Here is a 23,481-nt window from a genome sequence, read left to right as displayed (position 1 = left end):
GCGGGGGGTGCCCGGGGCAGCCGGTAGGGATGGACCGGAGGGGGGGACGAGGGAGGGATCGGGGGATGTTAAAATGCAGCATCATCCTCCCGCCCCAGCCAATTCCCCACGCGTGTGTGTGCGGAGGGAGGGAGGGAGGGAGGGAAGGGAAGGAGGGAGGAGGGCAGCGGCGCTTTGCAGCGGGGGGGGTGGGGGGGGGCCGCTCGCATCCAGCCCGCCCGGGGAAGCGGGGCTCGGCTCGGAGCGGGCACTGCGGAGCCGGCAGCGCTCCCGGTGCAATGCCCGAGCAGCGGCGGCGAGAGGGGGGCCCCCGGCGGGCGGGGGGAGCTGCTCGTTGGCTACGGGGAGGGAGGAGGGGAAAAAGAGCGAGGGAAAAAAAAGGAGAAAAGCAAGGACCCCCCTCCTCCCTGCTCTGCCCGGTCCCTTCCACACACACACCGCACGCTCGCACACACACACCCCATTGATCAATATTTGGCTGTCTTGCTGCAACTTGCTGCAGTCTTTTAAAGGAGTAGTAGAGAGAGAGAGAGGGAGAGAGAAAAGGAAACTGACAGGAAGGGGTAAGGAGCTACACATGTCACATGTGCTTTCTAAGACGGCCAGGAGCATCTGCAGGCTGGATCTGGTGGAGGATGCTGCGGCAGGTGATACACAGAGGGCTCCAGTCGTTTTTCTACAAGCTGGGCTTATTCGTGAGCAGGCATCCGGTGTTTTTCCTCACTGTGCCCGCAGTCCTGACCATCATCTTCGGCTTCAGCCTGCTCAACCGCTTCCAGCCTGACACTGACCTGGAGAGCCTGGTAGCCCCCAGCCACAGCCTGGCCAAGATCGAGAGGAGCTTAGCCAGCAGCCTGTTCTCCCTCGATCAATCCAAAAGCCAGCTGTATTCGGACTTGCACACCCCGGGGAGGTATGGCAGGGTGATTCTCCTCTCCAAACCCGGAGGCAATATTTTGCATCAGGCTGATGTGATCCTGCAGATCCACCGAGCCGTGCTGGAAATGAAGGTGAACTACAAAGGCTATAATTATACTTTTTCCCATCTGTGTGTGTTGAGAAATCAGGATAAGAAATGCGTGCTGGATGATATTATTTCAGTACTAGAGGATCTGAGGCAGGCTGCCCTCTCCAATAAGACAACAGCCAGGGTGCAAGTGAGCTATCCCAACACTAAATTAAAGGTATGCTCTTACTGCATGCTTTTGCCAATTAAAGAGGCAGCACTTCATTTCTTGTCCTAAACAGCAAGAGGAATATAATCATATCTCTCTCTTTCTGTCTAAATGTGTGTGATCTGGGCTTTCCTCGGGAAACAACTGAAGCTGGTGCCTTGCTATTGTTCTGTGCGAGGAGGGAGGGTGGGGGGACGCACGGTGCTGAGCCAGGAGGAGCAGGGAGCAGAGAGCAGCCTGGAGACCGGGAGACCTTGCTGTGCCTCGAGGGGTTAATGCATCGGGAAGGGGGACAGGAGGTCGGAACCGGATGTGGGGAGGAGAGCTGGGGTCTCGCTGGGGTCTCACTGGGGTTTTGCTGTCACCTATTCCAGCCCCAGTGACGTGGTAGGGTAACTGATCTTTGGTATGGCCAGAAAAAGGCTTTCCTCTAAGGCACGATGAGCTGCTGTATCTCCCTGACCCTGCGAGTGCCATAGGAGAAGCAGGAGGTTTGGGTGAGGAGTGATTTCAGGTGTTCTGCCTGCTTTTTCTTTACCTGCATGCATAGAAGGGGACGGGAGGTGGATTTTTTTTTTTTTTTTTTTTTTTTTTTTTCCTCTCAGTATGAAAATAATTAGCTCTGGTGCTGATAGATGGGCTGGAGTTTTGGGACAGATCCCATCAGCTAGAGGCTTCCAGTGAAGGCGAAACAAGGTAAAAGGGGCCAGAAGCTTCAGCCCTTCCAATTAAAAAAATAAACATTTTGGCACAAGTATCTCAGGAATATTCCCCTGCACCCTTCTCCCTCTCGCAAGGAGCAGTCTGCCTCACTAACCTGCTGTGAGTAAATGAGGCAGAAAGTTTGCAGGTGGATGGTAGAAGAAGTTTCTGCAAATTGTGACATATCTGCATGCTCCCCAGGCATTGCACCAGAGGCAGGGATTACTTAACAGAGTTGAACAGAATCCCTAGGTTGCTGGTCCCTCAGAACTCAGGTCATAGGGAAAAGAATACAGCCCTCCTTGTTGCCCCTCAGTGATGAGTGCTGTTGCAATTACCGGCCAGGTCCTGAAGTTATCTTCTGTTACTATTTATTTACCAGGGAAAAAAAGTAAAGCCAGTCGCTGCCCAAAAAACTAGAGCAGAAATACTGATTGATTTTACTGGTCTTTTTCCTTCAGCAAAAAGGCCAAGTGGGACACATGGGATTTGGTCCCATTGCTGTAGATGTGACAGTAATTGTCTCATGCAGAGTTGTGGCTGTTTGAGCTGGTGGAGATGGAAAGGTGTCCTTGGTGCTGTTGGAAAGTCCTGAGTGCAAGCACTGCTTGGGAACACTACGAGTGACTCTGGACTAAATACTCCTGAATAATTGTTGCTGTTTAATTCATTATGAAGACAATCCTGCTATAACACAAAATAAAAGTGTTTTCTTTCTATTTTGCTTATTTTTAAAATTGAAATTAAACTAATTCAGTGGAGACACCAATAATCTAGATTAACATCGTTATCACCCGTCCTCATACAGAGATGGTGATTCTATTCCCTCAGTCCAGATTAATTTCCGCATCTAAATACCTCAGCTGAGCCTGTCGCAATCAGGATGGGGTCATTTACAATGTGTTTTTTGACCATTTCTACTTTTTTTTTTGTAAAGATAAAGTGAAAAGAAGTTGTCTGGGATTGGAGATGTAATGGACTAACAGTGGCTGGGAGATAATTCATACACACAAAGTTTTTCTCAAAACATGGTTCTAAGCTATGCCAAATATTAGCCCAGCACCTCCAATCCCCCATTAGTTGTTGTGTATCATCATCCAGGTGAACAGATGCCCTTACGTGTCTGGTTTTAACATGGGACAAAGCTGGGCGCCTTCCAGCCACTTCTCAGCAGAGGGATGTAGGGCCACCAAAAGCTGTGGCTGTACTTCAGAGAAAAGCTAAAAATGGCAACCTGCATCTGTGTAAGGAAAAGGGTCTCTGTTACTGCTAGGAAAGAGGGGTTTTCTTTTTCTGGTAGCACAAGGAATGGCCAAAAGTGCAGTTTAGTAGGGGCTCCTGGCTTTATTTATTGGCTTCCCTGTCTGACCTCTGAACAAAAAGCTGTGGAAGCCCAGGTCTGTGCCACATGCTCCAGGGTTGTCCCAGTGTATTTAACTGTGAGTATCTTGGATGGGACACCACAAGAGCAGATCAGTGTCTGGATGTTCACCAAAGGGAACCACTCCTGTGATCATAGCTATGAGGTTTCTATTTCTTTTCACTTGGGTCGTGACACGAGAGAGCAGTTGTGGCAGGACCTAATGGGAGTGCAAACCAGACAGCCAAGGCTGCCAGCCATACATGGTGTGGACCAGTGCTCACCACATGACTGGTCCATGTCCTTGGGAGCTTTCTCAGCTAAACTTCCCTGTAGCCGATAGGGACCCATCAGGGTCTTCTAAGGTTGCCTCACTTTCTCCAATGACTTGGTGCTTGGTTAATACCAGTAGAGTTTCTCATCTTCCTTTAAGAATGACCGTAGCTTGAAGAAAATTCTTCTAAGAACAGTACTTTGGGTTTACAAGCCATGAAGGTGCCCCAGCTGTGTTAGTCTGCAGCTGACAAAGGGCAAGTGTTGACCTGTACTTTTTTGGGAACCATAATGACAATCTTGAGCCTCTCTAATCTCCTTTCCTGCTCAACCTGGGACCTGCAAAGACCTCTTGTAGTTTTCCCTCCCCTCAAATCTCATGAGCAGCTCTCACTTTGTCTCTCTTCTTGTCTCCCAGTTAGGTAAGGTGGTCTGGAGGTTAGCTGTGGGTGAGCTCTTCCCATATCTTTCGCGTTCTGTGCGCCAAATTTCAGCAAACTGCTCTGATTTCAAAAGGGCTGGAGGGGCCATAGAGTCTAACAAAACTGCTTGTCCTTTTCTAAGACAATCTGTCTGTGTAAGGTAACGATTACTCATTATTCAGAGCTGGAAGAGATTAGAGCCTTGAGTACATCTGTTTTCACTGCCCTTCGGTAAGGAGGGAAGTCTTGGTCTCCCCATTTGACAGAGGAGGAGCAGAGAGATGGCACTTACTTGCACTATGCAGATTGCAGCATTGTTCTAAATGCTTAAAATGCATTCGAAATGCTCTCTGGCAATGTAGGGATCACTGTAGTTTGTTTTTCTGAGTTGCTAGGTGAAACAAGCTTTATCCCTACTGCCATCGCTATCGGGACCGTGGTCAGTGCAGTTACAGCTACTGCTCCACCACGCTGCAGTCTGCAGCCCAGCCAGAAAGGGACTTGCCCAAGGTCATGCAGACAGAGCGTGGCAGAGCAGGAAATCAGAGCTGGATGAATGGAGTCTGGATGGAGACTTTTGGGATAAGTCATGGAGCAAGACCGCTCGTGCTCACCCTGCCACAGGCACAGAGCAACGTTCCTGTGCGTGGGGTCTGGATTGAGCTCCTGCCATGTAGAGCAGGCAAGGTTACAAGGAGCACAGACTTGCACAAAGCTGTTAACTCACAAGTGTGTTCCCAGGTGTGATTTTTATCTGTTCATCTTCCCAAACATGGAGCATGGCTTCAGGGATAGCAAGAGTCAGAGTCCATTCTCAGTACAAGTATTGCCTCCCTTCTTGGGGACAGCAGTGTGTATCTGCTTGGATACGTTGTGCCTCTGCCCTGTGGCTACACCACAGGCTGAGGTTCATTTTATTTATTAATATGGACAGACCTATTGATTACCTGGGGATACTTCTTGTGCAGTATCAGATATGAGAAAGAAGATTATGGTCTTCTGACCCCTCACTGTCAGTAAGACCCTCAAATGTCCTGTCTTTATTGGGTTAAAAAGAAAGAACGCTACTAAGAATTGTTTCTAAATACAGTTCTAACCTGGAAAAGAGTACATGCACAAAAGCATTTTGTTCCAAGTATTTCATTTTTATTGTTTGTTTTCATGTTTATTTGCTAGTTTGTCTAGAAAAGACAATAACTTAAAACTTATTTCTTTGAGATCACAACAAACATGACAACTGCTGGTTAAAAGGAGTCTTTGTGGGCAGATTGTTTTCCGTAACACTGCCTTCAATTAATTTATGAGTTTATTAGTTTATGAGCCCTGCACTAAACAGCAGCCAATAAAAGAGATATCTCTATTTCCACAACTATGATAAGCATATCTGTTGGATATGGGATCTTTTATTGCTTAAGCAGAAAAGTTGCGTGCATTCACTTTGCATCTTAAAACCTGTAATTGCAGGTTTTTCTACCAGCCAAGTGTTCTCCAGAGGCTTCCTTGGAGGCAGTGCAGCTCTGCACCATCCCAATCCCGCCCGCCCCAAGCCAAGCCCATGGCTCAGCATCCTGCTAAGTGCTCTGTGGTTGGCAATGGCAGTGAAGTCAAATCAAACTAATAAAATATGAGCAGGGAGAGGATCAGAAGAGGAAGGCTGGAGGCAGAGGATAGTTCTCATTTGAGCCTCTCGGATCAAGGCAGGATTGGGAAGGCTGAGCTCGGAGCAGCTGCTCAGTAGCATGAAAGCAAGGCAGAAAAATGTGTGAAGGCAAGTAGCTCCTCCTGGCTCAGAGGCTGGGAGAACTTCCTTGAAAGTGAATCAAAACAGAACAAGGACCCTCATGTGCTCACACCTGTGCTTGCACACTCTTGGGCAGGATGAGGCAGAGCTCCTCACCTGGTGCCTGATCCCGGAGCTGTGCCTGTGTCCATGCTGCAGGATGTCCCTGCAGCTTTCAGCTTCAAAGGACATGGTCAGACTGCTTGCTTACCCACTGTGGACAAGAAATGAAGCATTTCTTGCATGTTTAGGAACATTCTCGACTGTTTTCTGCACTTAATACATTCAGAAAGGTCTCTTCCCTAGTTCTGCAAGACCAGCTTTGAAGTTGATTTACCAAAAAGAGAGAGCAGACCATGCTGGCAGGGCCAGGGACATGAAACTGAATTAACTTGTACCAGGACAAGCTGTCCCGTGGTAAACAAGCAGCAAAAACAGAGAAGGAATGTATAAATTGGTGATGAAGTTTAGTGTGCTCTTTTTGCTCTGCTGTTCTCCAGGGCAACAAATCACAAACTGAATTTTCTTCATCAGCCTCCAAAATAAAGTGCACCTTCATCCCATCAGGGCTGTGGACCATCTGCATGCCATGCAGATCTGCAGAGAGGCGAAGACACAGAATCATGTGCTGTGAGACACGCTGTGGTGCAGGCAGGTAGCAGGCAGAGGACATGGTTCCCTCTATCATGGCAGATGCTGATTTTAATTTGGGCTTTGCCCTTCATCTCGGGGTGACCCTGGTCAGCCTCTTCACGCCTTTCATCCCAAGCTGTTACACTCCTTAATATTGTCAGCATTTGAGGAGAGGGATGGCCTAATTGGCTCTTTGGAGGCCTTGTCATGCTAGGATCAATTGCAAAGAAGCACTTGGAAGTTTGGGTGGAGAGAAAAAGGAGATATACATCTAAGTTCATTTGGTTGTAGCAACTGCTCACCTCTTTGGGACTGTGGAGGGTGACAACCAATAGCCAGAGGCAGAAAGTTCAGCATCTATGTTTGCTATCTCTCTATACAAGAGTTCTGTGGGTAGAAAACTATTTTATATATTATATATATAAAATATATAAATATTCTGTATTATATGTATTATATGTTTATTTTAGCATTTACTAAATATTCTTAAACTTATCATTTGGTTTTATCATGCTCAGGACACTTAAAATCCCTCATTTGCTCAAGGAATCCTCAACCACTGCTTCGACGCTGACAGAAAAGCTTCTAATCTCCACCATCCCTGTGCCCATTTTTTCAAAATGCCTTGGTGAGGAGAGGAAATCTTAAAAATTAACTAATAAATAGATAGATAAATATATGTTCTGCTGTAAAAGTGGGAGGCACACTGTAAGGAGAGTAGGTCCAGAAAGTTATTGTATTATGTACACTCTTTGTGTATATGGGCCCATGTATGTTGCATACATATCTTTCTTAGTAAGCAAAAAAAAAAATATAATGATGCAGGTGAAGCTGTGCGGTATATTTTGAAAATACTCACCTAGCAACAAAAACTGTGTTAAACTTTATCAGACATTAAGAGAAGGAAAAAAAAGCTATTTACAGTTACCACAAAAGTGTAATGGTGCTCAGGGCCGTGATTTAGCGGAGGGCTGTTAGAGTTGGGGTAGGATGGTTGGGTTGTGGTTGGACTCCGTGGTCTTTAAGGTCTTTTCCTACCTGAGCAATTCTATGATTCCACGATTCTATGAAAAGCAATGGTGAAGAAAGCATGCTGACTGGTTTTCTGAGATGGGCGATGTGAGTTTTTAAAACCACAATCATGCATTTGTACAGAAAGCCTTTAACTGTTGCAGACCCCACATGCATTGCACACTCGTGGTACAAACAGCCATGCGTGCTGTGGATGGTGAGGCTGCAGCTGAAAAGCAGCTCTAGATACAGGTAAAACAAAGCTTTCGACTGCTTCACAAAGCAGGTGTTGTGTGAGAAGGGAAGGAAAGGAGAAGGCAAGAGGCAGAAAGGGCAAGCTATAAAGTCTTTACAACTCAGTTGCTCACTGCTTTAGCCGTGCTCTCTATTTTTGTACCTACTAAGGAAGAAGAGTTTCATGTAGAGAACAGATAGCAAAGGAATTGATTGGTAGAGCAAAGGGAGAGAGAAGTGAAAGCACTCCTGGGCACTGCAGAGATCACCACGTGCAGTGGTGCACATCAGTGCCCTGATCCCAGCTAGGGTGTGCATCAGTCCCACTTCTACAATGGTTGGGCCACTGAAGAGCGGGAGCTTTATGTGGTGTGCTTTGAGGCCTTCACGTGCACTAGCAAGTGTGATCTGGTGGCAGCAGGAAGGTTTCCAGCTGTAAGGAATTTCTGCATAAGAAACTCGAGGGCAAAGGGAATAGTTTGTCAGTGGGCAGCTCCAGTATGGCACGGAGATCTCACTGCAGATTTTGTTCTCTTTGAACCCACTCACTCACTGATGGGTAGTTCCTGCATGAGGTCAGCTCCACTTGTCTGGAGCAGCTCTAGGAGATCTTAGACTTCCCACGGCTCTGAGATGGCCAGATCATTTTTTGTGTCCCCAGAAGCCTCCCCCACTGCACGCTGCTGGCAAACTGCTCCCACAGCAGAGCAGACAGCACAAAACCCTCTGGCTTTTGGTGCAAAATGATTTTGCTGTGGTAATAGGCTACAACTAAAGTGTAAAATGTCATTCAGTGCCATAGGTGTATACTTTCCCAAATTCATATGATGGCAGATGTTAGGACATCTGTCCAAATGTATTTTCTTTAGAAACACCTGTTCCACCAGACCTAAAGCCAGAATGCTTTTCTGCCCTTGGAGTGTCCTGCATGTCTGTCCCTTGGAAAGCAATGTGACACCCAGAGGCTTGTCACAGAATCATAGAGCCACAGAATCATTAATGTTGAAAATGGCCTCCAAGGTCATCTAATCCAACTGTTGACCCATTCCATACAGAGCACCTAACCCTTATCCTCTCACAACGCATAGGGAACATAAAGGTCATCTTTAGAAACAGTTCAGCCTAAAACTTGCACCCAAGTCAGCAGTGTAAACAAGACAGAAAAGCTGCCCATGTGTACGACAGATCCCACTTCTCTTGCACCTTGTGTAGCGGTTCCCAGCAGTGTTACACAAGTGTTGTCACTCTGACTGGGAGGTGTCATTCTTTCCTTATATGTGGTGTGAATGTGCACGTGTGTAAACAGCTACATAAATGCACTCTGAATCAGAAATTGACACAGACTGCTTTGCTAATTCTGTGCTAAATCATGAGTTATCTATGCTGCTTGTAGGACGAGCCCACAATATTTCAACTGAACCTTTTTGTATGAGAGTTACAGCACTTACGAAAATAGCAATTTTTGTGAAGCAATGCCTACTTTATCCTTAGCTTCTATATTGGAGGAAGGAAAGAGAAGACCCCAATAGATTTGCTGCACGGCCAAGGACACGACCAACTCCCTTTGGACAAGGATGTGTCCCCAGCTGGACACTCTGGATTTCATTGGAGACCAAGGCAGTATACTGGATGGACCAAGTGATCTTCACTCCCAGCTTTCCAAGTGGGTTTAGTTCGTGAAATAATTTGCAGTTTGTTAAAAAAAAGATGCCGTTAGCAGTACTTCATCATGCAATGACAGGGCCTGAGACTTAGCTACAAATCCCCCATTTCCAGCCATTTTCTAAAATGGCTTCTTACAGCAGATCTTGATTCATTAACTTAGTACGTGAACAACTTCAATGATGAGCAGATGCAACATCATTTTCATTTTTTTCTGCTTAAAATGTACACTCTTTCTCCTTAAAATCCACCTTTGCTTTTCTTGACGTTGACTCTTGTTCTACCAAGTAAAGCCTTATTCATAGATCACTGAAGAGACAGTACCACACACCCTTTGGATCCCACTGACAAATTCACTTCTCTTCAGAAGCAGTTGGAAAGTGTGACATTCAATCATAGAATCATGGAATCACAGAATGGCCTGGGTTGCAAAGGCCCACAGTGCTCACCCAGTCCCAACCCCCTGCTGTGTGCAGGTCGCCAACCAGCAGCCCAGGCTGCCCAGAGCCACATCCAGCCTGGCCTTGAATGCCTGCAGGGATGGGGCATCCACAGCCTCCTTGGGCAACCTGTTCCAGTGCCTCACCACCCTCTGGATGAAAAACTTCCTCCTCATATCCAACCTAAACCTCCTCTGTCTCACTTTAAAGCCATTCCCCCTTGTCCTATCACCATCCACCCTCACAAACAGCCGTTCCCCCTCCTTTTATACGCTCCCTTCAAGTACTGGAAGGACACAATGAGGTCTCCCCAGAGCTTGTTCTACCAGTGGTGTTTCTTCATTAACAAACATTAATTATCCTGTAGATGACTTATTTTCTATCTGCACATAAAACCTGCAGATCACACAGCTGATGCACACACAATTATCATTGCAAATTACAAAGGAAGCTGAGACAGCAGTAAAGAAACATGAACATTTCTGGATATGTTTTTCCAACCCAGGCTTCAAGATTAGCACAAGCATTAGGCTTTCGGAAGCTACCCCAAAATAAATTCAAAAGCTTGGAAAACTGAAGATGTTCCTGCTCTCTTGAAATTTGTTACAATGTTTTGTTGTGGTTTTTGTTGTTGTTTTTAGACATATTTTTAATTTAATTTTCAAGAAAATATTGGGCTCTCCCTTTTTTATTGTTGTTTTTGTTTATTTTTCCATCAAATAGTTAAGCTTTTATCATTGCAAATTTTACCATTTCCATAGCTGTAGTGTAAGAGGAATGCGTTCTTGAAAGGAAAATGGGTTACATAAATGCAAATACTCTAATAGCATATGTTCAGTGATCTTTTCATCAAAATATTCATCTCAAATGGAAAGTTAAAAATGGGGTCATTTGTCACTGCTTAACAGATCCTCAATTAGGAATGATTCTGATGCTTTTTTTTTTTTTTTTTTCCTTGTGGAAAACCCGAATAATCTTTGAAGTAGCAAAAAATGACCAGAAAAAAATAAAGACAGAGGGGGAGATGAAGGCTTTTTTTATCCCACTTCCCTTAAAGCAGCAAAGTAAAAGACAACCAGTATAGAGAATAGCACAGAATAGAACTCTATGAATCAAATGATCAGAGTGCTGGAGCACCTCTTCTATGAGGAAAGGAAGGAACTGGGCTTGTTGGAGAAGAGAAGGCTCCGGGGAGACCTCATTGTGGCCTTCAGTACTTGAAGGGAGCGAATAAACAGGAGGGGAACGGCTGTTTGTGAGGGTGGGTAGTGATAGGACAAGGGGGAATGGTTTTAAGCTGAGACAGCCACTGTTTTGTAAAGGACCTTCTGAAGAATGGAACAACGACAGTGGTGCAGGATCACATATTCAAGAATTTGTGTGATGCTGCAGCCCAGGTCCTCCTCACACTTGCAATGATTTCCCCATTGCAGAGGAGTGCATCTGGAAAAATTTACTCAGAAGTGTTGGAGCTCTGTGGGCAATTTCATTCTTCTGTGTAACATTGGAAGGACAAAGATGTACAAGATTTATAAGGTCAGACAGGCCTATTTCCTGATTAGAACGAGGAAATGCTAATAGAAAAATTACTTCAGATTGGCTTAGATGGGAAATCAGTCATGTGAGCTGGAAACTGGCTGAAAGGCTGCAAATGAAGAATCATGATAAATGAAAACAGAACAAGTTTATGGAAGGCATCTTGCTAGGGTATCTTGAGAATTCTTGTTAGATCTGGTCTCATCTAACATCTCTATTAATTGAGAAGTAGAATTGAATTGCATGGAAATGGAATTCACAGATAATATTAAACAAAGAGTTGTCTGTATCAGCTGAATTTACACAGACAGAACTGGAGCAGTTATGGACCTGATCAGAAAATAAAACAAGATTCTGAAGAGTTTTAGTTGCGTTCTGTCCCCACAGGGCAACCCGTGTCCCTTGAAACAGATTCCTATTAGCTGAGTTTCACAAATGTTGTATTGAAGGTACAGTGCTCAAGTGATATGACCAAGGTCAAAGACAGAATTGATGTTAAAGATTTTGCATTCCCTACGGAAAGGGCACATGGTTTTATTTCTGATTCTGACACTCCTTGGCAAGTATGGAAATTTCACTGCTCAGTGTTGTCGTTCATCATTCATCTTATTAGAGACCAAGTTCTGCAGGACAAATTTCACTCCATACTTTGAATTTTTTAAACAAAACCAGTTTTCTTCTGCATTTTTTCTGCTGATTGTGGATTTTTGGTGGGCCTTCTAGCTGTTTTGCCATGTTATGCATTTTTCCCCAGCATTTAAATTGAAAATCTTCATAAGGGTGATGTTACAAACTGACTCTATGTTGTTCCTGTTGAACTCTGTCATTCATTAATGAGATTCTGGCTGTGCTGAGAAAAGTTCTTGTATCAGACAGTCTTAAAACTCATCTGAGCAGGATAGTTCAAAAATATCTAGCTGGATCCCTTCTGCTGCTTTTTGACCAAATTGAGCGTGACTGCATGACCAGAAGTGCCACGAGTCTCCTGCAGTATGTTGGTAACTTGGTGAAATAGGTTATGGAGTCAGAGCATTCCTCCTTCTCTTCACGAATGTTCACAACTTCATGACTACAGTGGGTGGTCAAGTCTACAGAGACAGTTTGGGCCATGCCCTACCACTAAGAGTGCAGCATGTGACTGTTGGGTCGCAACGCATATGAAGACCCGTGGTAGGGAAACTCATCCTAAGTACCAAACACAGGAGTTTTTCCTTCTACTTTGAGTTCTTTTTTGTTCATCATCTAATCTAAACTGGCCCCAGCGTGTAGTGAGAGAAGGGAATGATGAATCTCCAGAAGCAATGCATTTCACTTTTTTTAACCGCTACAGCAGGAGGAAATGAACTTGCTCTCAGGAGACATCATAGATGAGAGAGAATGTTTCAATTATGCATTTACCTTTCAGCTGGTGAAAATTAGATAGCTGAATTCCACTATACAATCATTTGAAATAAAAAAATCACATCAAATTTCCATAAGTATGTGAATTTACTAAATCTGGAGAACATTACAGCAAAGATTCATGTCAGGTGAAGTGCTTCTGAATGGTCGAGGGAGTAATCTACATTTGCACTGACTTGAGAGAAAAGTTCCCAGCATCATTTCACGGGGAAATCCAAGGTCTCTTCTCGTGCCCGTTGCAGCTTTGTCTCACGCCAAATCTCTGGCAAGGCTTAGGAAGATTTCTATGGAATTTATTATCAGACAGCTGCAAAGGATCTAAAATCTGAGTAAGGAATTAGCTTCCACCAGAAGGACTCGAATTAATTGCCAGCCTCCTGCACAGTATGTTGCCAGATACTGGTGGTTTATTGTATAAGTGAGACTATGATTTTGTAGAGCACTCTGAAGACAAAAGCTGAGATTCTATTCTCTGGAAGTACTTTTCCCTCTTATTATCCTTTGGCTTTCCTTATTGGATTTTCCCCTAAATATTTATTTCATTAAAATCCAACAGTGTAAAGATTACCACAAAATGGTGTCGAGATTACCAGAAGTCCCATCATCTAAAGCTTTTTTTTTTTTTTTTTGTACATTACAAGGCCAAATCTTTTCAAATAGATTATATTAATATAAATTGTAAAACCACTTTACACTCCAGGGACTTTTAACATATACTGTATTAACTTAACTTTAAAATGCCTTTGAGGTCTATGTGGGGAAAATTATTTGTTACCTTAGAATTGGAAAATCCTTAGAGTTGGAAGGGAGCTCTGATGGCCATCCAGTCCAACTCCTTGCAGTGCACAGGGACACCACAGCTACATCAGGCTGCCCAGGGCCTGATCCAGCCTGGCCTTGGCAGTCTCCAGGGATGGAGCATCCACCACATCACTGGGCAACCTGTCCCAGTGCCTCACCACCCTCGCTGAAAACAATTTTTTCCTTATATCTAACCTAAATCGACCCTCTTTAATTTGAAGCCATTTCCCTTGTTCTATCCCCACGCACCCTGCTGAAGATTCTGTCCCCTTCTTTCCTCCCTTTGGATACTGAAAGGCCCATGTTTCTGCCCCAGCTCAGCTGGCAGCAGAGGCCCTGCTGTTTCTGATTTGGCAGGTTTCTTTGGGGCTCCAACACTAAACTTTGACTTTTCATGTGTTGAGTCTTGTTCTGGTTGAAAAGACACATCCAAATCAGAAACCTTGCTTGGAATGAATAGCAGCTGTGAGCACACGTGGATGAACACTCCGCCATGAAGTGCAGCCACCTTGAGAACCACTCAGGTGTGGCAGAGCTGACACTGCCACAAAACTGTGGGCTTTGAGCACAAGAATTACAGAAATCCCAAGCCAGACGGCAGCAAGGAGGGAATTAAAGCTTTTTGAAATTATTTTCTTTGTGTTTTATTTTAGTTCTCATTTAGTTTACACAAACCCAGATCAGTTCTCCAGTTCACAAAATGCCACAGAAATCTGCTGCTCCTACACTTGGAAAGGCTCAGGAAGGAGGGGGATGGGACCCTTCACCACCCATTCATACGACAGAATATAGCAGCTAAGAAAACTCCAGCATCAGCCAGGAAGACAGGCGGCTCCTCCAGATGTGCATCTGCCTAGTGCCTGCACAGCAGGGTCTGCAGCCATGCCTGAACCTCCTGGTCACCAGTCATTGTGGTCTGCACTGAAACCTCGCGTGCATCCTCTCAAGCCTAGCAATGCATACGCTGCAGCAAAATGATGCAAAACGTTCAGCTTGCTAATGCTTCTCAGTGCAAATATTCTCTGTGCCATCTGAGGCAGTGTGAGTGGCACCTCATCCACAGAGCATGGCTGAAAAAGACAAAGAGCTGCTGGCCCTGTAATTGTAGAATCATGGAATATAGAATGGCTCAGGTTGGAAAAGACCTTAAAGATCACCAAGTACAACCACAGCCCAGCCATCCTACCCTAACTCTAACAGCCCTCTGCTAAATCACAGCCCTGAGCACCACATCCAAATGTTTGTAAACACATCCAGGGATGGTGACTCAACACCTCCCTGGGCAGCCCATGGCAGTGCTGAACAGCCCTTTCTGTAAAGAAGCATTTCCTGATATCCAACCTAAACCTCCCCTGGCACAACTTGAGGCTGTTTCCCCTCGTCCTGGCATCTGTCACCAGTGAGAAGAGACCAACCCCGCTCTGCTGCAATTGCCTTTCAGGTACTGGAAGAGAGCAATAAGGTCTGCCCTCAGCCCCCTCTTCCCCAGCCTAAACAGCCCCAGTTCCTTCAGTCTCTCCTCATAGGCCATATTCTCCAAGCCCTTCCCCAGCCTTGTTGAAGCCTTGTTGTAATGTCAGCTAACATCCCATGAGGGATATCTGCAGTGATGGGAGGTGAGGAGAAACCCAGATGGCAGATCATGCCATGAGATTATTTTCTTTTTTATATAGGGATAAGAATTAAGGAAAACATATTAGAGAATCATCAGACACTACTTTCAGTGTTATGAATTGCTATGAACAAAAGATTTTATCAAGAAGGGCATTCTTTACCAGGCAATCTTAAGGAAGATTTTCAAATATAAGGGCTATATAAGAGCTACCTGCTGATACTCGTATGTGGGAGTGAAGAACCTTGAACACACTGAATTCCAAAATACATTGGGTGGGAGTCAGCTATCTCCTATGCAGACCCAAAATCACAGCAGAAGTTATATTTTAGTGCATGAATACCTGCCTACTGGAACGCCTTCTGCCCACTATGCCTTTCCAGATTCTGGTCCAACCTCAGGAAAAGAAAGACCCAAAGCCATCTGAAATGAGGTATTTTTTGGCTCTGTCCAGCTTCCAAATGGCCAAACTCGTTAAAAGACTGTGGGCTGGAGGGAAGGAGGAGTGCTTCAAGTAGAGAAATGGTTCACAATGTCAATTTTTTTAATATAATTTAAAAAAAAAAAAAAAAAGAGGTGAAATTGATGATACGCTGCACAAAAGGGAGGAATTTTCAGCAGAGCGTGATGTTCCTGAGCATAGCTGCTCTGTGCAGTGCTGCAAGAGTGGCAGCTGCTGGATGGGCTTTGGATGGGAGCAAACTGTGCCCTGCCTCAGAGCTGGGCTGAGCTGAGGGCACGCTACAGATGGCAGCCAACCTCGGAATCGTGCTGGCCTCCAGATCTTGTTGCACCACACTTAGCTCTGTGATTTCCAGCTCTTCTTTCTGCCTCGCCTTTGATAAAACATTATCACAGCCTTTCAGTACTTTGGCTGCCAGTCCCCAGAGGAATGGGGTAGAGCAGAGACAAGAAAAAATTAAAGAGATGTTTGCCAACATAAAACATAATTTAAAAAGAAAAAAGAACTCTTTTCTGAGTCATTATTGAATCTTCAGATTGTAAGAGCTTAAGAGATTCTTGAAGATCTACTTTACTCCCCACTTCTTTTTCTCCACTGTTTATTTTTTCATATTTCCATCAGATGAAGAAATAAAACCAGGCAGCCCAAATCCTTTTACCCCCTGTCAGCTTTTCTCCCTGTTTCCTGTGTGTGTTGGGCAAAGCAATGTGGGGAGAACACGTAGGAGAGGTGCACAGCGGGATGCTCACAAAGCCTGGGGACCCACAAACCTTCCAGCACAACCCATGACCTCTTTCTGGGTTTCCTTCTGGGACAATTATTGCCCCCAGAAACCCTTCTGCTTGGTTGTAAGAGTGCATGGCAAAGTCCTACAGTTTTGTTCCTGTCTGCTTTTGTTGATAGGTAAAGAAGGGAGGAAAGGAGGCATTATTGATTTTCAGTGTTTTCTGCTGTCTTTTTGCTTTTTGACTTTAGGAATTGGTTTCTTGTTTAGACTCCAACTCTATGGACTTCAGGAAAGCTTTAAGATCTAGCCAACATCAGAAGCAGAAAGCGTTCTGGTGGAATACTGTCCTGTTTACATCCACGTGGAGAAAGCCACAACACTCCTGAAACCACAAAATTCTCTTGGCTGTCACTGGGGACAGGACAGCTTTAATTCATTAATCTTCATTACACTTAGTTGCCAGTTCCACTCAAATCCCTGCATGTGGGAGAAAGACCTCTTTGTTAAGAATCGGACAGCTCTGCTTTCTCCCCCTTCCCATAGCTCATTTCACACTTCTATTAAAGTGCAGGAGGAGATCCACAATATCCATGGGGCCGTCAAGGACATCTTCAGCCATATTATAGAAGACTCAATCTTGGTGTATCATGCCTTAAATATGGCCATTGGACTAAATGGACCATTGGCCTGCACAAAAAAAAAAAAGCATTTCTTGTCTTCTTACACAATTTGCCATTTTCTTGCTTTCATTCCAATATTTTTAGTAGTGACTTTAACCTGCAGATGAAATCAGAATTTATATGTTCTTTTATATAAAATATTCATGTTCTAGATTCCTGGAGTTTGCCAAATATGGAAGAGGAAAATATGTTCTTCCAGACATGCCTGCATATGTGTGATAAGTTAGTGGTGTGTATCCAAACACTTGTTTTGCACATCTCCCTCCGGCCAGTGCTCCCTCCCTCATGTTTCATTCGTACATTTCTCTTGACATAAAGAAAACCCTCTGGTGTGAGCAGTAGCTATGTGCAAGACAAGGGGAAAAGGCTCACTTCTTAAAATGAGATCTGGCTAGCTAAATTCTTCATGGCTTAGCACCTGACAGAGGCTTAGAAATGGTCCCAGTTTGTACAACTGGAGCGCTGCATCTGTGGCACAAAATGCAGAACTCCTAAAGCTACATGGCACCTCATTGCAGAACTCTATCATAAAGCAAAGTTTGAATATATGAAAAATATGAATACTGTTCTGTTTGGTGGTATGACGAAGCATGGTGGCCCTTGGATAGAAGCTTTGAAGGAAATTCCTGTACCTGTTCCAGGCCAATGGGAGGACCCCTAGAGCTGAGCATGGGGCTGGAAACCTCCCCACACAGCTCCACACACAAAGCCACCCTTGGACATGAGTCCATTTGTGGATGGGCTGGGGGAACTGCTGGTCTGTGGTGGTTCTTTTTTCAGTCATCCTTCATCACGGGGGATTTAGGAGCTGGGGTGCTGGGATGCAGCCCGACATTTTGCTCTTTTTAGAAGCTGCACTGATAGGTAGAGGCTGTTAAATGCAAAGTGCTGAGCCTGGGTGACTGCTTTCAGGGCTTGCCAACCTGAAGACGGCAGAGCACAGACTCGAAGGACAACAGACCCGTGTGGAGGGATCTGGGCTCTGCACCCACTGGAGACGAGAGGATAGCAGCACTTTAAGACTGACCTGCTCAATTTACACATCCACGTCCAGGCATGATCTGAGAGGTCTTCCTAACAAAAAGCCCCTGGGGAAGGCAAACTTCTGTCACCGATAGCCCCCACCAGTCTTCTCCTAAAGAGCAAACCATTGCACACCCAGAGCCAGCATCCAACTCACATCCCTTCATCCATCCCACAGGGCTGGGGTGCAGCATCTCCTCCTGCTGCCTGCACTGCCAACGACACAGCTGTTTTCCTGCTGTGCCTGCTCCTGGAGAAGGGGACAACTGAAAGGCAGATAGGTCAGCCATGCCCCAAACCTATTTCCCAGTGTCTGCACTCCTCTTTGTCCGTAAGCCCTGTGTCCCAGCAATACCCTTCCCCGTGTGGGGGGACATGTAGTCACAGCCAGCATGGATATTGTTGCAAGGACCCCGCTGTGTGCTTAGCACAGGTTGAATCAACCAGGGACTAAACTAAGCCAGAATTGAGCTGGGCACTAATTCCAAGAGGAACTGAGTGGGATCTGACATGGAACGAGCAGGAGTTTAACCTTGAGAGTAAAGGAGTATTGAATCTCCTCCACGTAAAAGATGATCTCTAATAGCAATCACATTTTGCCGTTGCACCCGTATGAATTCATCCATAATCTGATTTACTTGAAAGGAAAGGATCAGGGTTAGGATTCTCATTCTCTTTTATTAATCCTAGGATACATCGATCTCTCAAAGTACTTTTCTCCTGTTCTTGTCTCTTTTCAAATGATGACTGAAAGCTAGAAAACCCAAAGCAGTAAGAGTACGGAGCATGAGCCTAGACCCATCAGAGAGAGGTGCAGGCATTCCTGGTTGTCATTTGGGTACATGTCATGCTCCTAACAACCACACCAGGGATGACAGTATAGATCAGTTAAGGTGCTCTGTCCACCACTGGCTTCTTAACCTGTGGCTCTACAGGAAATGGAGAGAGACCTGCAGAGGGAAAGTTTGTTTTCAGCTCAGACCTTAGAATGACACGGATACTCCTCTGTAGGTGCCAGCCTCTTCCCCGTGCTTACAGAATTAATCTGGTTGACTAACTAATGAGCTGAATATCGCGATTTCGGAATGACTGTAAATACTGTCGTAGAGACCTGCAGGATTGTGTCCTGGATATCTTATCACCATCATTCTGCTACTTTTGTTTTTGCTGAGCCAGCGTGGCCATCGCTGCACTCTTGCCCCCTCTCAGCTGGGGTGTGGATGTTCCTCCCATCTGTTGCCTTTGGGGATGGCTGGTTCTGAGTGCTCTGTCTGAAGCTGTTTGGAAGAGCTGCAGATTTTCCCCCAGCACTCAAAGACAAGCACAGCAGCAGTCATGTTGTGCAACAGCACTGACACAGCTCACAGCAGGAGAATGGCTACACTGGAATGCTCCAGGAAGTGGTGGCAACCGGTGGCTTTACAACTGAGATCAGCGCATGTAAGGTCTGCACAGATGACCATAATAGGGGCAGAGACAGAGAAATCCATTTGGTGAAGGTGAAAATACTGCCTCCAAGACTTTACAGTAAGTTTAGAGAAGCAACCCAATACCTTAAATCGTATTTCAAAGGAAAGATTGTGTTTTTCTTTTTGTTGTTGGTGTTCTGCTGTTTGTTTTTGTTTTACTTTGAAAACCTTAGTTGAACTACAGTAACCAACTTCATCCTTACCTGTGTGGGTTGTGGCATAATGCTTCCTATGGTGGAGTAGGAATGTCCTTATCATGTCAAGCAACCGCTGCACTGATCTCATTGGGAAGTTTACCACAGTTGCTTTAACAGACAACTCTGGTTGCCTTCTGTTAAGTATTTGTTAGATTTTGAGGTCAAACAGAGTTTAACTTGCATGGTTTATTCCAGCATTACTCTGAGTCACAGTCACAGATTTATTTACGTTGGAGTCAGCATAACACTCTCAAGTCCACCAACAAATCATGTGCTTAAGAATCACGTCTGCTGTAAAGCAGCTTGGTAATTCTCTATCACTCCATCCGATTAGAGGTATCAGTTAAAGCAGAAAAAAATAAGCATAGTGAGACACTGGCTGGCCAAGGCACTGTGAAGCTGCTTGGAATGGGAGTGGCACTAAGGTGCAAGGACTGCTCTCCACCTCATCGGGAATCTGGAACAAATTTTGAACCTTTTTCCAGGCCTGGGCTCCACTACGCAGGGTGGTGAGAGGAAATAACACTGTGTTTTACCACTTAAAAATACTTGGTATCTCCCATTTTTCCCTGAAAGAGAGAAGCTGGTGGAGGTCAGTGTCCTTCAAGGAGATGTTTTGCGCAGGATGGGCACAACAGTGGGCAGAGATCATGTAGGATCAGGGATGGGAGTCTGGGAAAAGGGTCGCACTGCAATTTAGCAGGAAGGGACCATTGCTGGTGCCCTCTGGGCTGAATTCACAGGAGGTCTGTGCCTGTGTTAGCACTCATAAAGGACATCTCGTTCAGTAGTAGCAGCTGTTTTCAACCTGTAAAATCCTATCAAATGGCTTCGGGGTATCCAGAAAGATAGAAGGGAGTGAGCAAAGCCACCAAAGTCTCCACTAGAGCAAAGAGCATTGCTTGGCCCTGCTGAAGACCAAATATTGCATGTCTTAGCAAGTCATTTATATTTTATACCATTTTAAAACATGCTCAGATCTGAAAAGAATTGTCTGCCATCGGGATGGACTTTTTTATCTTCTGGAAGAAGAGAGACATTAGACATGAAATATGTAAATAAATAAATAAAATGAAAGAAAATGAAGACACACGGGGAACCTGAAATTCAGGCTCCAGTCGTGCTAGTGACCTTGCTGGAGACAGTTATGTTGTTTTGCAGCTGATCTGGAAGTACAAGGATGTAAAATGTTCTACAGCCAATAAGCATCATTAGTGCTGTATTTGTGGTGCCTGCTTTCCTGTGTGGCTGCCCTTGGGGCTCCTGGAAAGGTTACGGTGCCCGTCCTGGGTCATCATTTTCCTATACTTCAGTCCCTATCTGCAAAATAGGACGAGTGACAGTATATTTTCACACCTTTATTTCTTGCTGGGCTTGTCACCATTGATGTGTCAGAGCTGTCCAAACCTTTATTTCTCTAGGAGCTTTTGAGTAAGCCAGCATGTGAGCTGTGTTAGAAAAGGGTCTGTTCTCCAAGTGCCACGGTGACAGACACGTGTCTGCCTGCTATAAAAGTATCAAAGGCAAAACACTCACATAGGACACCTTCGGAAGGAAGGAGATGGGCAAAATGACCTCAAAGCAATTCAGCATCTGTGATTTCCTCAGCTTCCTCTGAAACCACTCTCTATTTTGCTGCCAGAGGAGCCAGGTGCCCTACTGCACATCAGTGTAACAGATAGCTGTTGTCTTCTGCCTCGTGGGAGATACGGCAGAGCGTGATTTATTGGTGCCTGCTCTGCTGCCTCTTTCGAAGCGCTGCCGACACTGGGTGCTCTTTTCACAGGAAGGCAGATGGTCAGCGCTAAGTTTCCCGTAACCTTGTGGTGCATCTGCATAGCCAGTCAATGAGATCTGACTTGCAGCCCGCTGTCTGAGATGGGGTCTGTGCTGCTGAGGTATCCTGCAGTGGCTGAAATCATCTGAATGTCAATATGCTGAGGAAATATGGCATTTCTTCCTACAATTTCTAAGCAGTGCCAAAGGGGATTTTCAGCTGTGGAGCTGCATCCGATGTTAGCAGGGACTGCATTGCTCAAGCCTGAACTGCCAGCTTGGAAAGAAACCCTTTGTGAGTGAGAGTGTCAGTGTGACTCTCCTTAGGAAAAAAAGAAAGAAGTAGGAACAGTGAATTAAAATAGATTTCTAGTCCGATAAAGGAGGAGAGGAGGATTTTTTGATCCTGAAGAGAAGCAGTTGCCCCTCTACAGTAGCAGCTTCTGCCTAGATGATGATTTTAATGAGGCTTCAGGTGATTTGAGAAGCTGGCATCAGACTGCAAATCACCTGGTCTGTTGGCTGGTGCCAGCATACCTCGCCAGAAGCCATTATTTCAATGGGAAATAACAACTGGGAATAGGGAAAAAATGGACTTCTGAAAAGCACTGTGTCACATTCCCTGGGCACATGCTGGAAGCAGCATAAGCTCCTGCCTTCAAGCAGGCGTAGCCAGGAAATTCAGGAGATCTGCCTCCTTTGTGTACAAGAGACAGGACAAGGTGGGTTTGTTACGCATTTTGAGCATTTTTGAGCACTGTCTGTCAGTTTCTGATATTTATGGGCTCTGTGAGCAGGTGTACCATAAGACAACTATGTTTCATGAAACCTGGTACCGTGCTTCATTGCTTCTTCCTTGGGATGAAAAACACAGCAATGAGAGGAAGCTGTGTCTAGAAATGGTTAAAGTTGGGCATGCTCGATGTTTGACACCTTCCCCAAACGCTTCTGGGGTTGCAGGCGGTTCCTTCCATGTGTGTGGGGGGTGCAGCATTTCCCAAGTTGAAGCTCATTCCCACATTGCATCTAGGCAGAGCATTGTCTCACATGACCTCACTGCTGCATGATGTTTGGCATATTTTGAGAATTTTAGACGTATTTTCATTAAGTACAAAAGTAAACTGAGAACTTTAAATCCAATTTAGAGGGGGAAAAACCATGAAATGCTGTTATTTGGTGCGCAGCAGGCATTTAATCCCTGGCTTTTGGGTTATTTTGCTCAAAGAGACTACTTGTGCTAGGACATTTTTATCCAATCTGCTGGGTCCTCTTCCTCAGTTTGCAATGAGGTTTGCTAGTCTAAATCCACATGAGTTTCCCCTGATTGAGAGGGGCAGATCACAGTTATTCTACAGAACTAGAATAACCAGTGGGTAACAAATCTTACTGTTTCTAAAATAAATACATAAATAAAAAATCCAACCAAAACAACAACAAAAAAAAGAAACAAACAAGCAAACAAAGAGACAAAAAATTAGAAGGGATCAGACAAGTCAACAGAAGAATAGTCTGATCTGGCAAACAGATGGGGGCTGATTCTGTGTGCACCACACATGTCCTTCATTGATTTTCATGGAGTCTTTATGTCCTAGCATGCATTGAAATAAGTAAGACCAGGTATGTTTTATATTCTTGAAAGATGTATGTATGTAATTATAGCTAAATTGAGGATTAAGGTCCTTTCCACTTCTGTATCTCCTATAGAAATCCAGGAAATCTCAAACAAGCAGTTCACAGAGTCTGATTTTAATGATGTTGTTGTAGAGACAGAGTAACCATCAAACTTTGTGGATCCACCTACATTTTCATCTGTGTAGTGAGAACCTACGGCCTCATTTTCTGTACATTTCCAATTTGTTGAGAGTTCTCTGAGTGCCAGGAAATTGCGAGTCTTCCAGAAACTGATCTTTATAGCAAACTTCTGTTGTTTTCTGTCACAGTTAAAATGTGGAAAAATGATTTTCTCCCTTGGGGTGAGGAGCTTGCATGCAACATTTTGGTCCCCGAGCATCTGGGACTGCAGCGAGTACCTGGGCAGTCCCTGAACTGCAGCACAGAATTGCGAATGAGAATGTAATGAGTGAGAAACAGAGAGAGATGTGGC

General features: G+C 44.9%; 1 protein-coding gene across 2 annotated transcripts in view; it reads left to right on the top strand.

The window, feature by feature from the left end:
- The first annotated feature begins 362 nt into the window (after window positions 1–362).
- PTCHD4 (patched domain containing 4) overlaps window positions 363–23,481 on the top strand; it is an 87,102-nt gene continuing 63,983 nt past the window's right edge. The window contains exon 1 of one of the 2 annotated variants that reach the window (XM_031604912.2): window positions 363–1,010. In XM_031604912.2, coding sequence (XP_031460772.1) covers window positions 585–1,010 — 426 coding nt within the window. In that variant the 5' untranslated portion in view covers window positions 363–584. Of the gene's footprint in view, window positions 1,185–23,481 lie in introns of both variants that reach the window. The other variant, XM_031604911.2, reaches the window with a different exon arrangement.

Source organism: Phasianus colchicus, chromosome 2 (genome assembly GCF_987193195.1).
Source record: "Phasianus colchicus chromosome 2, bPhaCol1.hap1.1, whole genome shotgun sequence".
Classification (NCBI taxonomy): Eukaryota; Metazoa; Chordata; class Aves; order Galliformes; family Phasianidae; genus Phasianus; species Phasianus colchicus.
Note: the sequence above shows the minus strand (reverse complement) of the source record. Positions and strands in the feature narration are given on the sequence as shown.